The sequence below is a fragment of the Oncorhynchus kisutch genome, linkage group LG8 (assembly GCF_002021735.2).
Source record: "Oncorhynchus kisutch isolate 150728-3 linkage group LG8, Okis_V2, whole genome shotgun sequence".
Lineage (NCBI taxonomy): Eukaryota > Metazoa > Chordata > Actinopteri > Salmoniformes > Salmonidae > Oncorhynchus > Oncorhynchus kisutch.
This window is the reverse complement of record NC_034181.2, coordinates 17,624,281-17,648,206: the sequence shown is the minus strand read 5'-3', so window position 1 is coordinate 17,648,206 and position 23,926 is coordinate 17,624,281. Positions and strand designations below refer to the sequence as shown.

Below are 23,926 nucleotides of genomic sequence, written 5' to 3'. Positions count from 1 at the left end.
TTTGCATGGAATCCCATACCAGTGTAGCTATCTCCCTTCCATTTTCATGTGGTTTCCAGTTTGTTTGGGAACTCTAATCATTAGTGCAACGGTTGCCACATGGAATATGTGGTGGGCCTGTAATGGTTGCCTTTTGTCATTACCTACCTCAGTCAGCCTGATAAGAATAGTTCCTCAGCGCGACCTGAAAACCACACGGGGTCTCTGTGCTATGGGTTTTCATCCTTTTACCATAACCTGTCACCTTAGAATATATCTACTTTAACTGTAGTTGAGACACCAAGCATTCTGATTGTTCTTTCAGTGTTATTGTATTAACAGGATCTCATTTATTGGGTCACATTCTCAATCATATGTGTATTTGTCAGATTTGTCAACCAGTTTTAAGTTGCAAACTTTATTGATGAACATGAGAACATTTGGATACCGAGGAGGAAATAGCAAATGTATGTTATTTACTTCACAGACATAAGGTGTAAAGAATGCAATGAAATGTTCACCTTCTTTCCACCTTCAGTTAAATATTACACAAAATAAATAATTGACTTCAACACAGTCAAACCTCAGTGGTTAAATATCATACATTAGTGTTTCCTTTCACTGTATTCACTTTTGATATGGTTCCAAGATCTCATGACCACGAGGATCTTGCTCAATTATATACATTTTTCCTGCATTTACCGATCTGTTAGGCTTCTTCTTCATTTAAGAATGTTCAGATCATTGAAATGAGAATGAGGACCATGAACAACAGTTCAATTGTTTTTTTGTATACACAGAGCCAGTGCTTCCTCACTTCATCCACGCGGTGCGTGAAACAGCGTCCTACTTTGTTCCCACATGTCACGCCCTCCTTCAGTCCACATCTTTCCAATGTTTTGGCACAGAATATGATTCAAATTTCACCCTGTGCCACAGAAAGCACTGCACATCTTCAAACCAATAAACCATCTCAACGAAAGTCAAAAGCAGGGAGTATATGCGCAGTTAATTACCTTCCTTAGAGAAAATATGTCTTTTAGAAATGGTATAGTTCAGATGCTCTCTGTCTAGATTAGAGTACATTTTAAAAACTCTTTATCTGAAAGATTGTTCAATGCTGAATAGCTCTCCCACAGGGTATGTTTAGTACAGTGAAATGCTCTTCTTCATCACACCATGATGGGGAGGAAGTGGGTGGCCATTTTCCTCCTCCTTGTTTTCTTCCCTCTCAGTGGCCTCCCGTGGACACTCAGCCCCACAAACATCTGTCTCTTCTTGTTCCTCCACTCGGCTGAGGCGTAGGTGTTATAGCCGTTCTCCTCAATACGCTCCTTCAGTGTGCAGTCAATGCCAAACTCTCTCTGGAAGAACAAAGGACATTACTGGGATACATTCTCATATGTATTCGGATACTGACTCAATACATTTCATACGGAGTCAACTATTTCCATTTGTGAAGTGCTTACACTAGCAAAGGATGTGAGAATACTATATTTATAGTTAATGTACTGTTCATACAAGAGTCAAAATATTAAATATATCAATGTTGAAATGTTTCCAGGTATTTATTCAACCTTTCTACAGTGCATGCAGACCCCTTGACGTTTTTTTACATTTTGTTACATTACAGCCTTATTCTTAAATTGATTTAAAAAAAATCCCACTCAATCTAACTGAAATCAATCAAAATCAAATCACATTTACTTATGTAAATATTACATTTACATAAGTATTCAGACTATTTACTCAGTACTTTGTTGAAGCACCTTTGGCAGTGATTACAGCCTTGAGTCTTCTAGGGTATGACACTACGAGCTTGGCACACCTGTATTTGGGGAGTTTCTCCCATTCTTCTCTGCAGATCCTTGCAAGCTCTGTCAGGTTGGATGGGAAACGTCGATGCACATTTCTTTTCAGGCCTCTCCAGAGATGTTCGCTCAGGTTCAAGTCCGGGCTCTGGCTGGGCCACTCAAGGACATTCAGCGACTTGTCCCGAAGCCACTCCTGCGTTGTCTCAGCCACTCCTGCGTTGGCTGTGTGCTTAGGGTTGTTATCCTGTTGGAAGGTGAACATTTGCCCCAGTCTGAGGTCCTGAGCGCTCTGGAGCAGGTTTTCATTAAGGATCTCTCTGTACATGGCTCCGTTCATCTTGCCCTCAATCCTGACTTGTCTCCCAGTCACTGCTGCTGAAAAACATGCCTACAGCATGATGCTGCCACCACCATGCTTTACCTTAGGGATGGTGCCAGGTTTCCTCCAGATGTGACACTTGGCATTCAGGCCAAAGAGTTCAATCTTGGTTTCATCAGACCAGAGAATCTTGTTTCTCATGGTCTGAGAGTCCTTTTAGGTTCCTTTTGGCAAACTCCAAGCGGGCTGTCATGCGTCTTTTACTGAGGAGTGACTTCTGTCTGGCCACTGTCCCATAAAGGCCTGATTGGTGGAGTGCTGCAGAGATGGTTGTCCTTCTGAAAGGTTCCTCCATCACCACAGAGGAACTCTGGAGCTCTGTCAGAGTGAACATCGGGTTCTTGGCCACCTCCCTGACCAGGGCCCTTCTCCCCCGATTGCTGAGTTGGGCCGGGCGGCCAGCTCTAGGAAGAGTGTTGGTGGTTCCAAACGTCTTCCATTTAAGAATGATTCAGGCCACTATGTTCTTGGGGACCTTCAATGCTGCAGAAAAGTTTTGGTACCCTTCCCCAGATCTTTGCATCGACACAATCCTGTCTCTGAGCTCTACGGAGAATTCCTTTGACCTCATGGCTTGTTTTTTGCTCTGACATGCACGGTGAACTGAGGGACCTCAAATAGACAATCGTGTGCCTTTCCAAATCATGTCTAATCAATAGAATTTACCACAGGTGGACTCAAACCAAGTTGTAGAAACATCTCAAGGATGATCAATGGAAACAGGATGCACCTGAGCTCATAGCAAATGGTCTGAAGACTTATTTTTAATACATTTTCAACTATTTCTAAAAACCTTTTTTTGCTTTGTGTAGATTGATGAGGGAAAAAAGTAATTTTAGAATAAGGCTGTAACGTAATAAAATGTGGAAAAAGTCAAGGGGTCTCAATACTTTTCGAATGCACCGTACACTGTATTTATTTATCTGCATTTTGCAGGATTAAATCTCTTGACATGCACCATCGCATTCAAGTGTCCAAATGTAAAAACAAAATAAACAAACAATACTTAGTGACAAGAATAATATGGCAACTACTGTCTAACAACAACCCAATTCAACTTAGTCAAGATGTACCATGTACTAGAGGGGTACATTCAATAGAAATAGTTAGTTATGTAAATCGGTTACAGTGATAGATGTGATGTATTCTAATGTCTGTGTCACTTAGCACTATAGTCATTACTTGCTGACCTCCAATTTCCTCTTTGAATCATATGCACTTGGTTTGGATGGGGTGCTCTTTGAACTTCTGATAGTTTCCACTGCACCATTAGTTAAAAGTGAACCCAGCTCCAAAGATAAGAACTCTTGTGATAAAGTTGAAGGAATCTAAGTGTCTGTCTTTGAGGCTGGTTAAATGACCTCTGACTCGGATACTGACCGCTCCGTACAGCACACCCTTCCTGCTGATAGCCAGGTAATAGTTACTGCCCAGGCCTTTGATAGCCACCACCCCCACATCCACCGACGTGATCTCCAGAATACCTGAGAACACACAAAATAACATGTATAATCATTTAGAAACAAGTGATAAACCTTTTATAAATCATTTATATTCATCATAGGGGAGGATTTAGGGGAAATGTGTAACCGTTCAGGCAGGGAATTTTAGGGCAGACCGCAGACATAACGTTGGCCCAGATCAGAACACAGAGGCAGAGTACATAGAAGCTATGTGCTCTGGATCTGCTGTAGTCATTAAGATAAGAGCTTGTCGAACTATCAGGAGTGTCTGCCTGTCCCTCCTTACATGAAATATTAGTTTGTATTTGTGTTGTTTATTAAGTTTAACCAAAGGGGAAAAGTAAGTTAAATGTGTTGAAAATAAGTATTGCAACTTAAAATATAGGTTTGTTTATAATAAAATATAACAGTTGGCATTGAATCATGTATTTGGTTTCATCAAATATATACATTTTGTTTTAAATTGAGAAAACCTAACTGATTTACTTGTAACCAGCTGAAGTAAAAAATAATGACATTGATCCGAAGAGTAATTGTGTTGATAGTGTAGAGCCTTTCTCAAGACAAAATAATCTAGATGTGTTTTAGAAAGCCTCTAGCTGAAATCCTGTGGGTTCATAGCCAACTGTCATGCTGTCAGTCATATGTTTGTCCCTCTAATACTTTAGTTGATTTTCAGAGAAAAGCCTGAAGAATCTCTTAAAACTGTAGGGTAGAGTTTTCATCCATCCATCCAGCCATCCTTCATATCACCCATATAAGCGTGCTTCATCTATGTAGGGCCACAGTCTACACAGAAGAACAGACTTCAGCTTAATAACTAATTTGTCATGAGGATTATAATGAAAGCAGGTAGGATTTATTTGTGAATAGTTTGGCTCATTTGGAATATAAGCCACCAATTCCCAGTGTAAATATACATACACACTCTCACACGCACGCATGCACGTACACACACATGTATCTAATCTGACGCTGGTGTGTGTTAATGGCCCCTCTCTGGTTCCTATGGTACGTTTGACTTCCTGACACCCTCCTTCACTTCCTCTCCACACTTCCTGTGTGGTGTTGTTATCCTATCCTGACACACACACACACACACACACACACACACACACACACACACACACACACACACAACACACACACACACACACACACACACACACACACACACACACACACACACACACACACACACACACACACACACACACACACGCTGCAGGGAGTTGTCGTGATGATGGCCTTTGATCAGACTGCCACAGCAGTTCCCCTCCTTCGTCCCTGATGAGTATGTGAAGCCGCCTGTGTCACTGTCAAGCTCCCTTGCTTGTGGTCAGACCGTCCAAAGGTGCCGTGTGAACTTGAAGGGGCAGGTGTCCTGGAAAAAGTGCCCTTCGAAATATACTGTGACCTACATCCCTGTATCCACATCAGTGAGGTAGCCTCTGCATTAGTTTCCAGTTCAAACAGGTTCACACCGGCAGGTGAAGTGGTGGTGGGGACCATGACACAACGGCCATTGAAGATCTGAGAGTTGCTTCTGTAAGGGATTAGGTGTCAGGTATCGAGTGAGGATGCAAGACTATCTAAGGCTGTTTCTGGGCCCTCTGTAAACATGCCGGGATGAAAGGAGAGAGAACAGAGGAGGACAGATGAGCCATGACAGAGAAACAGGGAGGGGAGGATTAGAAAGACCTTAATGACCACTGATCAAACACACACACCGGAGGCTGGGGCGAGATGATTTATATGGGCAGCAGGTAGCCTAGTGGTTTGAGCGTTGGGCCAGTAACTGAAAGGTTGCTAGATTGAATCCCTGAGCTGACAAGGTAAAAATCTGTTGTTCTGCCCCTGAACAAGGTAGTTAACCTACTATTCCCTGGGAGGCCGTCATTGTAAATAAGAACTTGTCCTTAACTGACTTGCCTAGTTAAATAAAGGTTCAATAAAAAATACAAATACAATTTAAAAAATCAAGTGTGTGTCTGGGACACAGAGACACACACACACACATAGGTGTGCATATTGTTGTGAACAAGCATTGTGCACACATATACACAGTCTCTACAGCATTTCTCTATAGAGAAAAGCCACCCGTATCCACTCAGTCTTTGATGATTAATGTTCAGCACTACTGTCTACTTGCTCACTCAGGAATGATATCTACAACAGAAAAAAACGAACCGAAGCCAACCGAAGCCGTTCAACATATTACGTCTCACAACATTCAACACCAAATGTATGTGACACTGTGTGTTATGTAGTGGTGATTCTGATACACCACACATTAAATCATGGCCGTGGGTCAACCACACATTTCCAATTGTTTATTTAGTGGAAAATGAGTTGCATGCTGGACACTTTCTCCTAATGTGTGGCTCATTTGATATGCTCTGTTTTGTAGTTACTGCAGTAAATGGTGTGTTAGGGTGGAGTAGGTGCAGACAATGCCAATGTGAATTGAAGGTGGATTTTCCACAGTGGGTTGCCAGTTAAAAGCGAATTTTCCACAGTGGGTTGCCAGTTAAAAGGTCGATTTTCCACAGTTTGTTGCAAGTTAAAAGCAAATTTTCCACAGTGGGTTGCCAGGTAAAGGTAGATTTTCCACAGTTTGTTGCAAGTTAAAAGCAAATTTTCCACAGTGGGTTGCCAGGTAAAGGTAGATTTTGCCGTTTTACATGGCTATTTAGGGTAACTGGAAGTTACCTCTTCTAAAAAATGGGACAGAGTTTACAGTACAGATACACTGTAGCCAACTTGATTTAAGAATAAGGAAAACATTTACTTAGATATCTGAAACCATTCCAACTGTATCGTCATGTTGAAATATGGGAATGATGGAAACAAATCATCTGTAATGTAGAAGAGGACCACATTGAACGTAATTAGTTTGTTCATACCCTGCCCCTCTCCACGTCCATAAACATCTTCTAATTCGTCCGCCGCCACACATCTGTTAGAGCCTCAGAACTGGTCGAGTCCACCATTACTGTTCTCAGTAAATGAGTATTAGAAATATTTTTGGCTTTTCAAATGTGATGAGATGCAACAATATAGCAAACCAGGTTATTGATAAACACAGTTTTGTCTAGTTGGTTTTTTAAGCTGATGTCGTTTAAATGTGTAGCTTTAGTTAAATGCGCTTATTTTCGCAAAGCTTCTTATTGCCCGGGAATCACTTCCAGCCCTCTCTCTCTGTAAGCTCCCAGCAGAATCCCAGCACGATGGAGCGACATGTGGGAAAGTTTTTCACAGGCATCCCCATAAATCTGTGGGAGGTTGGATACATGCTCTTAAACAGCCCCCAAAACCACCACCTCTACATCTGTTGAGATCTTTGCTAGCAAGGTTGGTAGTTCAAGCACAATACCAGTTGTCCCCCTCAATCGTTATATTGCTGTAACTAGGTTTCAAAGCTCAGGTCTCAGCCTTGGACAAAAACAAACTGAACCTAAACCATATCTACAAAAAGGAGGAGTAATAAGAATGAAATATTGAAGCTGTTTTTAATCAAAACTGCTAACTTGGTCTCCAGATATGCTTCAGTGCAAAGAATCAGTGCATGATTTTACATTATCTATGAAAAGATTGCCACATGCTTGCTGATAGCAAGAACAAACAAACATATATTTTTAGGAAATGTCCTTTTCTAGTTTTATTCATACAGTATATCCATTATTATGTTATTATTTTCTATCAACCCAGAGTTTTTAACTGGACATTGCCACAGAATCAATGCCATAAACCTGATGCTGTGTCATCCCAGGGATCATGTCTAGGCCCTGGGCCAGAGCAGAGACTGGAGCTGCTCTCCTGTAGTATCTCTTGCCCTGTGAACCGGATAGTGTGCCAGATAATCCACACTGTCCCCAGTCCCCCCCAGGAAATGACTTTGTGGCAGCACCATTGATACTGAACACTAGCAGCTTTGATGTGACCACAATGATGTTCAACCATGTCATTCATGAATTAGTACCCCTCCCCTGCTACTGCAGTCAAACCCAACCCAAAGATAAACTTGGTCACTTTATGCAAAAGATTAGTATTATATACAGCAGTATATTACTAATACAGTGGGGAGAACAAGTATTTGATACACTGCCGATTTTGCAGGTTTTGCAGGTTTTCCTACTTACAAAGGATGTAGAGGTCTGTCATTTTTTTATCATAGTTACACTTCAACTGTGAGAGAAGGAATCTAAAACAAAAATCCAGAAAATCACATTGTATGATTTTTAAGTACTTAATTAGCATTTTATTGCATGACATAAGTATTTGATCACCTACCAACCAGTAAGAATTCGGCTCTCACAGACATGTTAGTTTTTCTTTAAGAAGCCCTCATGTTCTCCACTCATTACCTGTATTAACTGCACCTGTTTGAACTCGTTACCTGTATAAAAGACACCTGTTCACACACTCAATCAAACAGACTCTAACCTCTTCACAATGGCCAAGACCAGAGAGCTGTGTAAGGACATCAGGGATAAAATTGTAGACCTGCACAAGGCTGGGATGGGCTACAGGACAATAGGCAAGCAGCTTGGTGAGAATGCAACAACTGTTGGTGCAATTATTAGAAAATGGAAGAAGTTCAAGATGACGGTCAATCACCCTCGGTCTGGGGCTCCAGTCAAGATCTCACCTCGTGGGGCATCAATGATGATGAGGAAGGTGAGGTATCAGCCCAGAACTACACGGCAGGACCTGGTCAATGACCTGAAGAGAGCTGGGACCACAGTCTCAAAGAACCATTAGTCACACACTACGCCGTCATGGATTAAAATCCTGCAGCGCACGCAAGGTCCCCCTGCTCAATCCAGCGCATGTACAGGCCCGTCTGAAGTTTGCCAATGACCATCTGGATGACCCAGAGGAGGAATGGGAGAAGGTCATGTGGTCTGATGAGACAAAAATAGAGCTTTTTGGTCTAAACTCCACTCGCCATGTTTGGAGGAAGAAGAATGATGAGTACAACCCCAAGAACACCATCCCAACCGTGAGGCATGGAGGTGGAAACATCATTCTTTGGGGATGCTTTTCTGCAAAAGGGACAGGACGACTGCACCATATTGAGGGGAGGATGGATGGGGCCATGTATCGCGAGATCTTGGCCAACAACTTCCTTCCCTCAGTAAGAGCATTGAAGATGGGTCGTGGCTGGGTCTTCCAGCATGACAATGACCCGAAACACACAGCCAGGGCAACTAAGGAGTGGCTCTGTAAGAAGCATCTTAAGGTCCTGGAGTGGCCTAGCCAGTCTCCAGACTTGAACCCAATAGAAAATCTTTGGAGGGAGCTGAAAGTCCGTATTGCCCAGCGACAGCCCCGAAACCTGAAGGATCTGGAGAAGGTCTGTACGGAGGAGTGGGCCAAAATCCCTGCTGCAGTGTGTGCAAATCTGGTCAAGAACTACAGGAAACGTATGATCTCTGTAATTGCAAACACAGGTTTGTGTACCAAATATTAAGTTCTGCTCTTCTGATGTATCAAATACTTATGTCATGCAATAAAATGCAAATTAATTACTTAAAAATAATACAATGTGATTTTCTGGATTTTTGTTTTAGATTCCGTCTCACAGTTGAAGTGTACCTACGATAAAAAATGACAGACCTCTACATGCTTTGTAAGTAGGAAACACTGCAGACTTAGCAGGTTATCAAATACTTGTTCTCCCCACTATGTGCTAGTATAACTATTGCCTGTAGTATAAAGAATTGTGAGGAGTAATGAGAGACAATAGAAGGGTTCAATAAGTAAACACCTACTAGCGTCAAGTTGAACCCTCCGATCATTTTAGAACAACAGTCGGTCTAGCAATGTCTTCACTATGTCATAAACACCCAAAAGAGGCATTTTGAAATTCATTGCATTTTTGCCTCAGTGTCAAATAAAGACAGTGTAAAATCTATAAAGACATGTATACAAGTGTAGGTCTCTAAAGACATGTACAGTTGAAGTTGTAAGTTTACATACACCTTAGCCAAATACATTTAAACTAAATTTCACAATTCCTGACATTTAATCCCAGTAAGAATTCCCTGTTAGGTCAGTTAGGATCACAACTTTATTTTAAGAAGGTGAAATGTCAATAATAGTAGAGAGAATGATTTATTTAAACTTGTATTTATTTCATCACACTCCCAGTGGGTCAGAAGTTTAAATACACTCAATTGATATTTGGTAGCATTGCCTTAATTGTTTAACTTGGGTCAAACGTTTCGGGTAGCCTTCCACAAGCTTCCCACAATAAGTTGGGTAAATTTTGGTCCATTCCTCCAGACAGAGCGGGTGTAACGGGTGTAACTGAGTCAGGTTTGTAGGCCTCTGTCACGTTTGTATAAACGGATCAAGGCACAGCGTATGTTGAGTTCCACATAATATAACAGTAAAACTTAGCCAAACAAAATAACAAACCGTGACAACAGAGGTGCTACATACACTTACTCAAAACAATATCCCATAACAAAGGTGGAGAAATGCTACTTAAGTATGATCCCCAATTAGAGACAACGATAGCCAGCTGCCTCTAATTGGGAATCATACCAAAACCCCAACAAAGAAGAAAAAAAACTAGAACCCCACATAGAAAATATAAACTAGACTAAATCCCAAGTCACAGCCTGACCTACTCTACCATAGAAAAAAGGCTTCCTATGGTCAGGAGAGCCTCCTTGCTCACACACGCTTTTTCAGTTCTGCCCACCAATGATCTATGGGATTGTGGTCAGGGCTTTGTGACAGCCACTCCAATACCTTGACTTTGTTGTCCTTAAGCCATTTTGCCACAACTTTGGAAGTATGCTTGGGGTCATTGTCCATTTGGAAGACCCATTTGCAACCAAGCTTTAACTTCCTGACTGATGTCTTAAGACGTTTCTTCAATATATCCACAATTTCCCTTCCTCATGATGCCATTTACTTTGTGAAGTGCACCAGTCCCTTGTGCAGTTGTAAACCGTAGTCTGGCTTTTTATGGCGGTTTTGGAGCAGTGGCTTCTTCCTTGCTGAGAGGCCTTTCAGGTTGTCGATATAGGACTCGTTTTACTGTGGATATAGATATTTTTGAACCTGTTTCCTCCAGCATCTTCACAAGGTCCTTTGCTGTTATGGGATTGATTGGCACTTTTCGCACCCCAGTATGTTCATCTCTAGGAGACAGAACGCGTCTCCTTCGTGAGCGGTATGACAGCTGCTTGGTCCCATGTTTATACTTTGGTACTGTTGTTTGTACAGATGAACTTGGTACCTTCAGGCCTTTGAAAATTGCTCCCAATGATGAACTAGACTTGTGGAGGTCAACAATTGTTTTTCTGAGGTCTTGGCTGATTTCTTTTGATTTTCCCATGACGTCAAGCAAAAAGGCAATACATTCACAGGTACACCTCCAATTTACTCAAATTATGTCAATTAGCCTATCAGAAAGCTTCTAAAGCCATGACATCATTTTCTGGAATTTTCTAAGCTGTTTAAAGGCAGTCAATTTAGTGAATGTAAACTTCTGAGCCACTGGAATTGTGATACAGTGAATTGTAAATTAAATAATCTGTCTGTAAACAATTGTTGGGAAAATTACTTGTGTCATGCACAAAGTAGATGTCCTAACCGTCTTGCCAAAACTATAGTTTGTTAACAAGAAATGTGTGGAGTGATTGAAAAACGAGTTTTAATGACTCCAACCTAAGTGTATGTAAACTTCTGACTTCAACTGTATATAGAAATGAAGGGTCTCTAAAGACATGTATATACAAGTGTAGGGTCTATAATGACATGTATATACAAGTGTAGGGTCTATAATGACATGTATATACACGTGTAGGGTCTCTAATGACATGTATATACACGTGTAGGTCTCTAAAGACATGTACATACAAGTGTAGGGTCTATAATGACATGTACATACAAGTGTAGGTCTATAAAGACATGTACATACAAGTGTAGGTCTCTAAAGACATGTATATACAAGTGTAGGGTCTATAATGACATGTACATACAAGTGTAGGGTCTATAATGACATGTACATACAAGTGTAGGTCTATAAAGACATGTATATACAAGTGTAGGTCTATAAAGACATGTACATACAAGTGTAGGTCTCTAAAGACATGTACATACAAGTGTAGGGTCTATAATGACATGTACATACAAGTGTAGGTCTCTAAAGACATGTATATACAAGTGTAGGTCTATAATGACATGTACATACAAGTCTAGGGTCTATAATGACATGTACATACAAGTGTAGGTCTATAAAGACATGTACATACAAGTGTAGGTCTCTAAAGACATGTACATACAAGTGTAGGTCTCTAAAGACATGTACATACAAGTGTAGGTCTCTAAAGACATGTACATACAAGTGTAGGTCTCTAAAGACATGTACATACAAGTGTAGGTCTCTAAAGACATGTACATACAAGTGTAGGTCTCTAAAGACATGTACATACAAGTGTAGGTCTCTAAAGACATGTACATACAAGTGTAGGTCTCTAAAGACATGTACATACAAGTGTAGGTCTCTAAAGACATGTACATACAAGTGTAGGTCTCTAAAGACATGTACATACAAGTGTAGGTCTCTAATGACATGTATATACAAGTGTAGGTCTCTAAAGACATGTACATACAAGTGTAGGTCTCTAAAGACATGTACATACAAGTGTAGGGTCTATAATGACATGTATATACAAGTGTAGGTCTCTAAAGACATGTATATACAAGTGTAGGTCTCTAAAGACATGTATATACAAGTGTAGGTCTCTAAAGACATGTACATACAAGTGTAGGTCTCTAATGACATGTATATACAAGTGTAGGTCTCTAAAGACATGTACATACAAGTGTAGGTCTCTAAAGACATGTACATACAAGTGTAGGGTCTCTAAAGACATGTATATACAAGTGTAGGTCTCTAAAGACATGTATATACAAGTGTAGGGTCTCTAAAGACATGTATATACAAGTGTAGGTCTCTAAAGACATGTATATACAAGTGTAGGGTCTCTAAAGACATGTATATACAAGTGTAGGTCTCTAAAGACATGTACATACAAGTGTAGGTCTATAAAGACATTTCTGTCATATTCTTGTCAAAACAAACACCAATGGTGCCTTTCCTTACTCTTTCCCATAAGCCTCTTTGATTCATTTTGTGGTTTAGAACACCTAGGAGAAACGTTGAAGACTTCCATATACATGGGATGGGGGGTGGTGTGTGTAGGTGGGGGGGGGGGTAGTTTAAGTGAGCACATGTGTCTCTGGTGGTGGTTGCTTGGTTTGCTACATCCGAACACACACACACACACACACACTTGAGCATGTGAATGCCCGCACACAGATAGGCTCACACGCGTATCTCACTGGAATAACTGTACTGTGAGAATAGGGCATGAGTACTAAACATATCCATTCATGTTTCTGTACCTCTGTAAATTAATCACATTTACATTATACTCTATTAATCATAAACCACACGGCATCAGCATTATGTACAACATGTGTGGACTTAAACGAAGCGGACTGGTTGTGTGTGAGAGCATGTTAGTGATTGACGTATCCTCTCCCATCCCCTGTCCTGCTCCTGTCTAGCTGTTATCAGTACTGTTGACCCTGGGCTGTGAATACGGACAGATAACAGGTTGGTAATCTACCCCTCCTGTTTTAATCATCTTAGAGCTACCATCATTGTACGGAATGTTACGACAGGACAGATATCACAGGGACTTCTGGTAGATACAGAAAGAAGCTTCTTGCCAGGAATGTGTCGCCTAGCTCTAAGAATGTCCATGTACTGCTGGGAGACAGATCTTGCCACAATTTAGATTCAACATGCCGTATTGATGATCAATTCAAAAGAATTCTGCTGGAAACCTGTCTTTCCAAACATAACAGTAAAGTTATTCAACACAAGTCAATCATTTGAAATTGTTTCCCTTTTTCTGTAATTTGTATGATATTCTGTAGTGAAGAGTGAGGAAAGCCCTGACAACACAATGGTTTATTTTCAATACACTATGGTGGAACCTCTGTTTTGCCTCTTTTACTCTCCTACTAATTGAGAAACACACTCGTGGTTACTTACTGAGGGGGTCCTCTCTGCTCTTGGTCCCATTAACTCTGCCATTTGTATCGATCCGCAGGAAGAACTTCTGGAAGGAGAAGAGCTTCCTCTGCCGCACATCTCCCTGCAGGTGGTTGTAGCTGCGTACGTGCCTCCCCAGCGGAACCCTAATACCTTCAAAGGGACCTCCAGTTTCCCCAGTCTCTCCAACCCTGGATGCAGCCAGGGAACTGTTCACTGGCACCCTAAAATGGCTGCTGGGGCTGGGGGGCTGGGGGCTGGGGGGCTGGAGACTGAGGAACTGGAGACTGGGGCTGGTTGGCTGGAGCCTGCCTCTGTAGAGAGGTTGATGGCAGACAACTACGGGGAGGGAAAGGGCGAGCAGCAGTGCTAGCAGCAGAGACAGAGACAGGCTGGAAAAGAAGGACCTAGAGATAAAGCTAGAGCCAGACCTAAACCTGGACCCAGAGCCAGACCTAAACCTGGACCCAGAGCCAGACCTAAACCTGGACCCAGAGCCAGACCTAAACCTGGACCCAGAGCCAGACCTAAACCTGGACCCAGAGGTGGCCCAGGCAGTGACAGCCGTACTCCCTCCAGCAGCCCATGTGGTCATGGTAGAATGGTGTGGGGAGGACTGGAAGCAACCTCACAGCCTGGGACATGCTGCTGGGGACAACGGGAGGCTGGGAGGGAGGGGAGGGGAGCCCTCCTGGAAAATGGGCCTCTCTGGTACCTAGTCTACCAGGTCTATATGCAAAAGAGATTTCCTCCTCAAATATACCTATCTGGGTTGAAAATCAATGTCTCCTTGCCTTTCTTTTGGTAGCTAGAGCAATTATTGTACTGAACGTCCATGTGTTCCAATGTTTTCTTTCACTTTTGTTCCTATAACTGATGTCCTGGTAGATCAGTTAAGACAAATACAAATCGATAAATAAAACAGCCTATTGTTCCACTCGTCTTATTGTTGCCAGTGTAATTGCCGTCAGTGTATTCCAATGACAAACCAGGCAGACTTCATATGTTCCACTTTTGAAACTGTTCTTCTGTCCTTAGCTGTTCCTGGTGCTGAATTTAATTCCAATCCAGAAATCGTTAGATGGCTACTCCCACAATGAAAGGTCCACTGGCATAGGGACATTCTACTATAACACTTTCTCCAGGCTCATCCCTCTGTCCCCTAAGGCCCAAACATTCAACAGCTCACTGCTGCCAGACACCCTCCACACGTTTCCAGATTTCACTAAAAAGAGATGGTCAAACAAAATGTGGTGCTAAGTCCTGGTTGGCCAGTGGGTGCCTGTGAGACATGTCCTCCTCTCTTTCTCTCTCCATGAATGAGTGTGGAGTGGACTCCTCTCCCTCTCAATTACAGTGGCTCCACCTTCACTGAGGTAACAGGCTGAGGGGTGTGTGTGTTTGTGTGTGTGTGTGAATATGAGACTGTCAGCTGATCTGCCCCCTCTCTTTAACTCCCACCCTCTCCTTCTCTCATTCTTTCTCTCCACCACCCACCTCTCTCCTTCTCTTCCTCTCTCTCACCACCCACCTCTCTTTCTCTCTCCCTCCCCCTCCACCTCTCTCACCCCCTTCTACAATCTCTCTATACCCACCACCTCTTTCTCTCCCACCCTCTTTCTCTCCCACCCTCTTTCTCTCCCCTCCACCTCTCTCTCTCCCCTCCACCTCTCTCTCTCCCCTCCACCTCTCTCCCCTCCACCTCTCTCTCTTCCACCTCTCTCTCTCTTCCACCTCTCTCTCTCTTCCACCTCTCTCTCTCTTCCACCTCTCTCTCTCTTCCACCTCTCTCTCTCTTCCACCTCTCTCTCTCTTCCACCTCTCTCTCTCCTCCACCTCTCTCTCTCTTCCACCTCTCTCTCTCCTCCACCTCTCTCTCTCCTCCACCTCTCTCTCTCTCTTCCACCTCTCTCTCTCCTCCACCTCTCTCTCTCTTCCACCTCTCTCTCTCTTCCACCTCTCTCTCTCCTCCACCTCTCTCTCTCTCCTCCACCTCTCTCTCTCTCCTCCACCTCTCTCTCTCTCCTCCACCTCTCTCTCTCTCCTCCACCTCTCTCTCTCTCCTCCACCTCTCTCTCTCTCCTCCACCTCTCTCTCTCTCCTCCACCTCTCTCTCTCTCCTCCACCTCTCTCTCCTCCACCTCTCTCTCCTCCACCTCTCTCTCCTCCACCTCTCTCTCCTCCACCTCTCTCTCCTCCACCTCTCTCTCTCTCTCTCTCTCTCTCTCTCCTCCACCTCTCTCCCCCCTCCACCTCCATCTCCCCTCCACTCCCTCTCCACCTCTCTCCATTCTTTCTCATTCTCTCTCCTTCCACCTCTCTCCCCCAACTCCACCTCTCTCTCTCTCTTTTTCATTCCCAAACCAATGCCTCCCAATACACTTACCCTGCTCTCATTTCCCATCAACCCTCTCACATATGGGAGTGAGTCGGGTGCGTGCATGAGTGAGAATATGGGGCAGGGGTGGAGGTGTGAAGACCAGGGTAGTATAGGATTTATCTGGGTTGATAGTACAGGGGTGGAGGTGTGAATGGAGACCAGGGTGGGATAGGATTTATCTGGGTTGATAGTACAGGCGTGGAGGTGTGCATGGAGACTAGGGTATGATAGGATTTATCTGGGTTGATAGTACAGGTTTGGAGTTGTGAATGGAGAGGATGTAGTGGGAGTGTTTTTTTTTTATAGCTCTGTGTGTGTGTGTGTGTGTGACACCCTGACCTTAGAGCCTTGTTTATTCTCTATTTGGTTAGGTCAGGGTGTGACTCGGATGGGCAAATCTATGTTTCTATTTCTTTGTTGGCCTAGTATGGTTCCCAATCAGAGGCAGCTGTTTATCGTTGTCTCTGATTGGGGATCATATTTAGGCAGCCTTTTTTCCCCACCTTAGATTGTGGGATCTTGTTTGTGTGTAGTTGCTTTCGGCACTGCATGTAGCGTTACGTTCGTTTTTGTATTTTGTTTTTTCGGTGTCATTTAAAATAAAAATGTACTCCTACCACGCTGCACCTTGGTCTAACCCATCTTTAAACAATTGTGTGTGTGTGTGTGTAATTTGAAGTGCAACTACTTGGTACTGGTACCATCAAGATATGAGAAATCAGACCTGGTGCCATTTCCCATCCAACTACTGCTAGTTCCAATCCAATGGCAACTCTAAGAGGATCTCAGTCAGGCCTCTCATCTCGCCACCTTCCTCTGAGACTCAAGTGTCACATGGCCAATTAGAAGATCTTATACTCCTCTACTCGAGTTGAGACACGTCCTCACATTTTCAGTAATCAAATTCAGTTGGAGAATTTTTAAAAACTTAATCAATATAACTTAATTAAACTACATTTCCAATCTGGGAATTGGTGGTAACATCTAACATGTTGACTAAACCAGGTGCGCGCTTGTGTCCGTATGCACTATCGCACGCATGTTGATTTTGTCCACCCACACTAGACGCGATCAGGACACACAAGTTGAAATATCAAAACAAACTCTGAACCAACTATATTAATTTTGGGACAGGTCGAAATGTATTAAACAATCATGGTAATTTAGCAAGCTAGCTTGCTGTTGCTAGCTAATTTGTCCTGGGATATAAACATTGAGTTATTTTACCTGAAATGCACAAGGTCCTCTACTCCGACAATGAATCCACAGATAAAAGGGTAAACCGAGTTAGTTTCTAGTAATCTCTTCTCCTTCTTCCAGCTTCTTCTTCTTTGGACTTTATATGGCGGTTGGCAACCAACTTTAAGGTGCATGTCCACCACCAACTGGACTGGAGTGTGGACCTCAGTTCATCGTTTAATCACCCACGTGGGTATATGCTCCTAAAAACCAATGAGGAGATGGGAGAGGCGGACTTGCACCGCGTCAAGTGTCAAAAATAAAACCAAGTTCTAGTTTAGAGCCTGGCTACACAGAAGCTTGTTGACGTGCGCGAGCAGTTTGGATGCAATGATTGAATAACATGTACGTGTACATTTATTTTGCAATGCTTGCACACGTAACGCGAGCAGTGTGGTCAGCATGTACTGTAAGAACTGAAAGGTACACTCAGCAAGATAACATCATCATACACAGGGGAGCAACTTCCTACTTACAGAATTTTTAAAAACTAATATCTGCAAAGATTGCCAGTATTAGATCTTAACAATGAGGGCGTCATCAAGGAGGAATTTGTTAGCCATGCTGAGTGCAACTGGGTCATTCCACAAAAAGAGGAACCTTTTGCTTCCCTTTGATATTTTAAGTAGAAATTGTGCACCAATATTGAATTTGAAACGCCTGTTATATTAAATGAAGTGAACTTTAAAGTTTAGACCACATGTAGAAATCAATAAATCCGATTAGTTTTATACGAAGAAAGGCTTTGCCAAAGGGCCAAAATTCAGCATTTTGACATGTCCCTCCATCAACCCTGTGTCACCTCTAGGAACATTTTAACCCACTTTAATTGACAATTTCTCAAAGTTTCCTAGTTTCTCAAAGTTTCCCTAGTTATTTTGTTGCTTTGACAAAGACATTTCTGAAGATAATTATTTACTTTATGTGATTAGTGATTCATTTACAGCTGTTCCTCATTTTAAGGTCAACCCTGTTAAGTGAACTGAATTTTGTTTTAATATGGTGAATCTATTCCTTTTTAAAATATATTTTTTTCCAAAGAAACATTTAACTTCTAATAGTCAAATCATAGTATAAAAGTAGGTGAGCTGGATCTACTCTTTATGGCCATTTTCTAGTGTTTTGTGATGGAAAACTGAGTGGGTCAAGCATTACATGTCAAACCAGATTACCCGTAGATACACATGCTAGAAATTGTTAAAACAAAGTATGAATTGTATTGAATTGCCACTCCCTGTTGCAAGCTTAGATTCTCCCTGTCACAAGGGGATTTATGGCTGATTTAAGATGAAATCATCAACCCTGTTACAGTCAACCCTGTTAAAGTCAACTCTGTTACTTTAATTGGCACTTAATAGGCACTTACTATAGTCATTTTTTAAATTTAATCTCTTGAGATAGGAAAACATTTTTTTTAGGAAGATAGAACGTGCTCTTTATGACAGAATGTAAAATTTAGGTGAAATCCAACGAAGTTACACTTCTCAAAAGGCATGGAATTAGTGGAATGACCCAACTGTAAATGATGGTTCAGAAACGGCCCTTTTCGTATCTCCTCCTCTCACCCCTTGATGACATGTCTTGCCTTCTGCTTCTCTCCTAAGGCCCCTGCCAGCTTTAATGTCTGTCAACAACCTGCGGACAGAGGATGGGTCTGGTCCTAATAAATCTGGTCTTAATCTGTCTGCTTTTATCAGGTACCCCACAGACAAAGTAATCTTATCAGTAGGCTACTTCCTTTGTTCTGTCCCTTCCCACCGTGGTAGCCTTAATCAGCACTGAAGGAAACAGAACTGGAGGAACAGGGACAAGTTGAATTGATTATTGACCCAATCATAATGGACATCCATAGGATTCCCATGGAACTTATACACTGAGTGCACAAAACATTAGGAATACCTTCCTAATATGAGCTGCACCCCCCTTTGCCCTCAAAATAGACTCAATTTGTCAGGGCATGGACAAATGGTACCAAAAGCATTCCACAGGGATGCTGGCCCATGTTGACTCCAATACTTACCACAGTTGTGTTAAGTTGGCTGGATGTCCTTTGGGTGGTGGACCATTCTTGATACACACAGGAAACTGTTGAGTGTGAAAAACCCAGCATTGTTGCAGTTCTTGACACACAAACCCTTTCAAAGGCACTTCAATATTTTGTCGTAAACAATCCATGTCTCAACTGATTCAAGACTTAAAAATCCTTCTTTAACCTGTCCTCCTCCCTTTTATCTACAGTGATTGAAGTGGATTTGTCAAGTGGCATCAACAAGGGATCATAGCTTTTACCTGGATTCACCTGGTCAGTCTGTCATGGAAAGAGCAGGTATTTCTAATATTTTGTAAACTCAGTTTATTACTGGACGTTTCTTTTAACCCCGACCCATTTGAGGCCTTTCCTTACCCTATATGTTTTTAATGATAGTTACTGTGTATTTTTCACTTTTTGATTATCACTATCAATTGCTAAACAGCAGCCTGTGTTCCTCTGGTGGAAAATGTGAGAGCAAATATCACATTTTCTCGCTGACAGACTGAATGCCCCATCTATAGTTACCACCCCATTAGACACAGCAGGAATGTCTTTGAAAACCTTTATCCAGCTATCATAAATCCATATCTCCTTATATAACTCTCTCTCTGAGGGGTAAATCTATTCTTCTGGGTAAAAGTTCACTATTGAGTTGTTTTGCTTTCCCTTCAAACAGAGGATATTGTTCTTTGCAGGTTCCGCCTAGAAAGATGGATTTGTTGTAGAGTTGAGATGTGGTAAAGATTTGCAGGATTTCTTTAGAAGCCGAAGAGAAAATGATTTGTAAATGCAACCATTCCTGTGTTTTTTTCCTCCTAAACGTAATATAAGTGAGCTTTGGAGGTACAACAGGGTGGCCTGGGTCTCATCTTCCTCTGTCCTCCCTGGGTTTAGTGTTTACCATATCTTTATTGATCTATCTTAGAGCTTTGTCATCAAAGTTCAAAAAGCAAAGACAATTACCACAGGCCAATGTTTTTCTGATGTCTAGCTGCAAGCTGCAAATCAAATCAAATGTTAATCGCCACATGCTTTGCAAGCAACTGGTGTGGACTAACAGTGAAACGCTTACTTTACGGGCCCTTTCCCATCAACACAGGAGCTGGCTTTGTACCGTGCACATCATTACATGTCAGTAATTTGACAGGTGGGATTTATATTCTCTCTACCTCTATTTCTCTATGAGAAAATAGGGTTTCTTTTAAGAATCAATATAAATCATACGTCACGTTATATGTAGTATTTCAAATATGTCTGTAATTCAGCTTGTGTTCATCAGGTTACAATGTAGCAAAATGAATAGAAATGGAAAACTAAATGTGACTACAAAAAATGACCCTAGTAGGTGCAAATATAGTGTTCAACAAAACAAAACTACTATTTCAACTTGGATATGTAGCAACAGTTAAGTAGCATACTCTATGGAATGCTCACTCTTTAAAGCAATGAGTGATACTGACATTGAATTAATTGTTACACTACTTAGGTGAAGCTAAGGCAAATCTCATTCTCCTGGAAAGTTGCATTCTAGAATATTCCATCAGTGAGAGCCAACCGTAGATTTGATGTCTGGGCCCCAGGCCTGCTGTACTCTGTGTGTGCTGCCTGGGTCAGATTTGGCTGTGGTGGAGACTTTAATAAAGGAACAGGGCTGGTACAGTACAGTACAGACAGGGATGCCTGTGTTACTGCCTGAGGACACACAGTCTGATGGGGCCCAGATAGGTGGGACTGGGCCCCGCCTCGGCCGACCAACACATCCATTCCTATTCTCACTACACCTTGATAGGGGATGAAACGGCCACTGAAATTGGTTACTGATTGTTTTCCATTCATTTGTTAACAGAAAGCATTGTCTTTTCTTCACATTCATCATGTTGTTGAACTAGTCACGTTCAACAGTACGCAGAGACACCTTCCTTGGCAACTGTTGTTCTAGTCTTATAGGTGACCTGAGGCCTTTTTAGCCAGCCAGCCAGCCATCAAATGTCAATATTTGATGAGTGTCCCAGGCCGGTGTGTGGTGGTGGAGTGTCTGGTAACCCAGATGAGGTTGCTGTTTCCTGTTTTACGCTGAGCGATAGATGTATGCCATGTTATCTCCCATTAGGGATGGGCGGTCACATCATCAGCCTGGCTGCAGCCCGCGGGTCGGTTACAGCAGGCTAGAGGAGTTTATTTACAGGTCATAGAATGGAGTGACTCACCTGTATCGAGCAGTGGTTGTCATTACTTTGATAACAAAGCAGTAACATTAACACAGACCCCAAACATTCATTTCATCATCAGAACTAAAATGGACAGACCAAGATAGAATAATATTATTGCCTTCTAATACGGTATGATGTCAAGTGAAAATGTACTAAAGATTATTTGTATTTTTTTATCTATGAACTAAAGACATCTAAACATATTAAGCTTAGTCCTGACTTGAGCCTAGTTCTGTGTAGCTCAGTTGGTAGAGGATGGTGCTTGCTCTGCCAGGGTTATGGGTTTGATTCCAGGGGCCAACCATACGTGAAATGTATGCATGCATGACAGGAAGTTGCTTTGGATCAAAGCATCTGCTAAATGGCACATTTTATTGTTTTAAATGACTGAATATTTTTGCAGGTCAGGACGAGTCTTTAGAAAGGGAAAGGGGGATACCTAGTCAGTTACTGAATGCATTCAACTGAAATGTGTTTTCCGCATTTAACCCAGCCCCTCTGAATCAGAGAGATTGGAGTGCAGTGTGGAGTGCAGTCACTAGGAAAGAAGGAAACCAAGATTTTTTCCATTGTGCAGTTACTACAGACTCAACCCAATACACTATGACATCACAGCAGTAAGAGAGATGGGGTTTGGTAATAGGTCTACAGTTGGATGGAGACAGCTCCGTTATAAACACACTCACACACATACACACATACACACACACGCGCGTACACACACTGACTGTATCTATGACACTGTGCTCCACATTGGGCCGGTGTACCGTTACTGCTGACTAGCTTCTGGCATAGTCTCAGGTTATCTGGGACAGAGGAGTTCAACATGATTCCTGAAACAGAACCTGGTGCTATGGTTCTAGGAGTTATACAGCTACAGATGTAGCATGTTAATTTGGTAGCAAGAGAACTTCTGGTTGCAAGAGAACTTTCCTGTATTGCAGGATATGTAAAAGTTGTAGTGTATTTGAGGTTAAAAAATATTGAGGCTTCTTAATATTGTAATTTATATTGTAATTTCCACTTTGAAATTTCAGACTTGATTTTACCAAAAATGGATTAGCCCCTACAAAAATGTACATTAAATATAATCCACATAATAATTCTAACGTCTTGTTGCTGCAGGATTTTTTTACCCGCTGTAGCAAACTGGCTCAAATTAAGATCCTACATCTGTAGCTAATCACTGACTGTTTTCAACTGAGAATATTCCCCCTCACCTTTCCGCTGTGATAGCCCATGTCTGCTGTGGGCTGAGCTGGGTATGTGCTCTACATTGGTGGTGTATGTGTTCCTTTTCCCTAAAGACATACGCGGTGAACAGTCCAATTTCATATTAAAGGATGTGGACCAAGCAGGAGGTACTTACATAGTGCACATATTATTACAGTGGAAGCTGCTGAGGGGAGGATGGCTCATAATAATGTCTGGAACGGAACAAATGGCATAGCATCAAACACATGGAAACCATGGAAACCATGCGTTTGATGTATTTGATACCATTCCACTTATTCCGCTCCAGTCATTGCCACGAGCCTTTCCTCCCCAATTAGGGTGACACCAACCACCTGTGATACTATATACAGTACCCTTCAAACTCAACTCTGGACCTTGAAGTTAAAGCTTTGCTATTTGAAGAGTATTACCACCGATAACTGTGTTTTTCATTGTTCCTCTCTGAACATGGACTGGTTAAGACCTGGAACACCAGGTGGGTGCCATTAAATATGAGTTAAAACACAAAAGCACCAGGCTCCGGACTTCGCAGCGTAAGAGTTGATTAGCCCAGATCCTAACAAGTGCACTTATTCAGTTGAATGTTAACTCCAATCCAAATTCCATTACATGAATTAGTCCCGTTTAGCATGAGCAATCATGCCAGTAAACTGTACTAGAACATGTACAATGCCATGAAACACCTTGAGGAGCATAATGTTATAGAATGTATCCTGTTTACCTTGCCAACTATAAAACCAGTTGTGGTTGATGAGAGAAGCTGGGATCCCCTGACGTCATGAGCCTGAGGCCAGTGTTAAAACTTTGCTGTTTGAAGAGTATTACCACCAATAACATCCTCCTCTTCATTTCCTCCTAGATCGACCACATGGCTCGTATCTCACCGATACTGTCAGGACAACATAGACAACCAGGGGCACCATGGGCCAGGCAGGACTCGGACAACATAACATCATCCAGTCAAAACACACCACAATCACAATCACAAGAAGGCTGCAGACTTCAAACTATTACCTGATGGTGGGGTACTGCAGGGAAATAACAGTGAAAAGGAATGATATAATCTTGATGGACATTGAAAGCAAAAAGCAGTCACACCAAACG

General features: G+C 42.2%; 1 protein-coding gene across 1 annotated transcript; it reads right to left on the bottom strand.

The window, feature by feature from the left end:
• Window positions 1-1,013: 1,013 nt before the first annotated feature.
• LOC109894938 (fibroblast growth factor 10) lies at window positions 1,014-15,020 on the bottom strand. Its single transcript, XM_031829739.1, has 4 exons — window positions 14,007-15,020; window positions 13,726-13,871; window positions 3,553-3,656; window positions 1,014-1,343 (listed from the first exon to the last, which is right to left on the bottom strand). The coding sequence occupies exons 1-4, from the start codon at window positions 14,318-14,320 to the stop codon at window positions 1,152-1,154; spliced, it is 756 nt and encodes a 251-aa protein (XP_031685599.1). The 5' UTR covers window positions 14,321-15,020; the 3' UTR covers window positions 1,014-1,151.
• Between the last annotated feature and the right edge of the window lie 8,906 nt (window positions 15,021-23,926).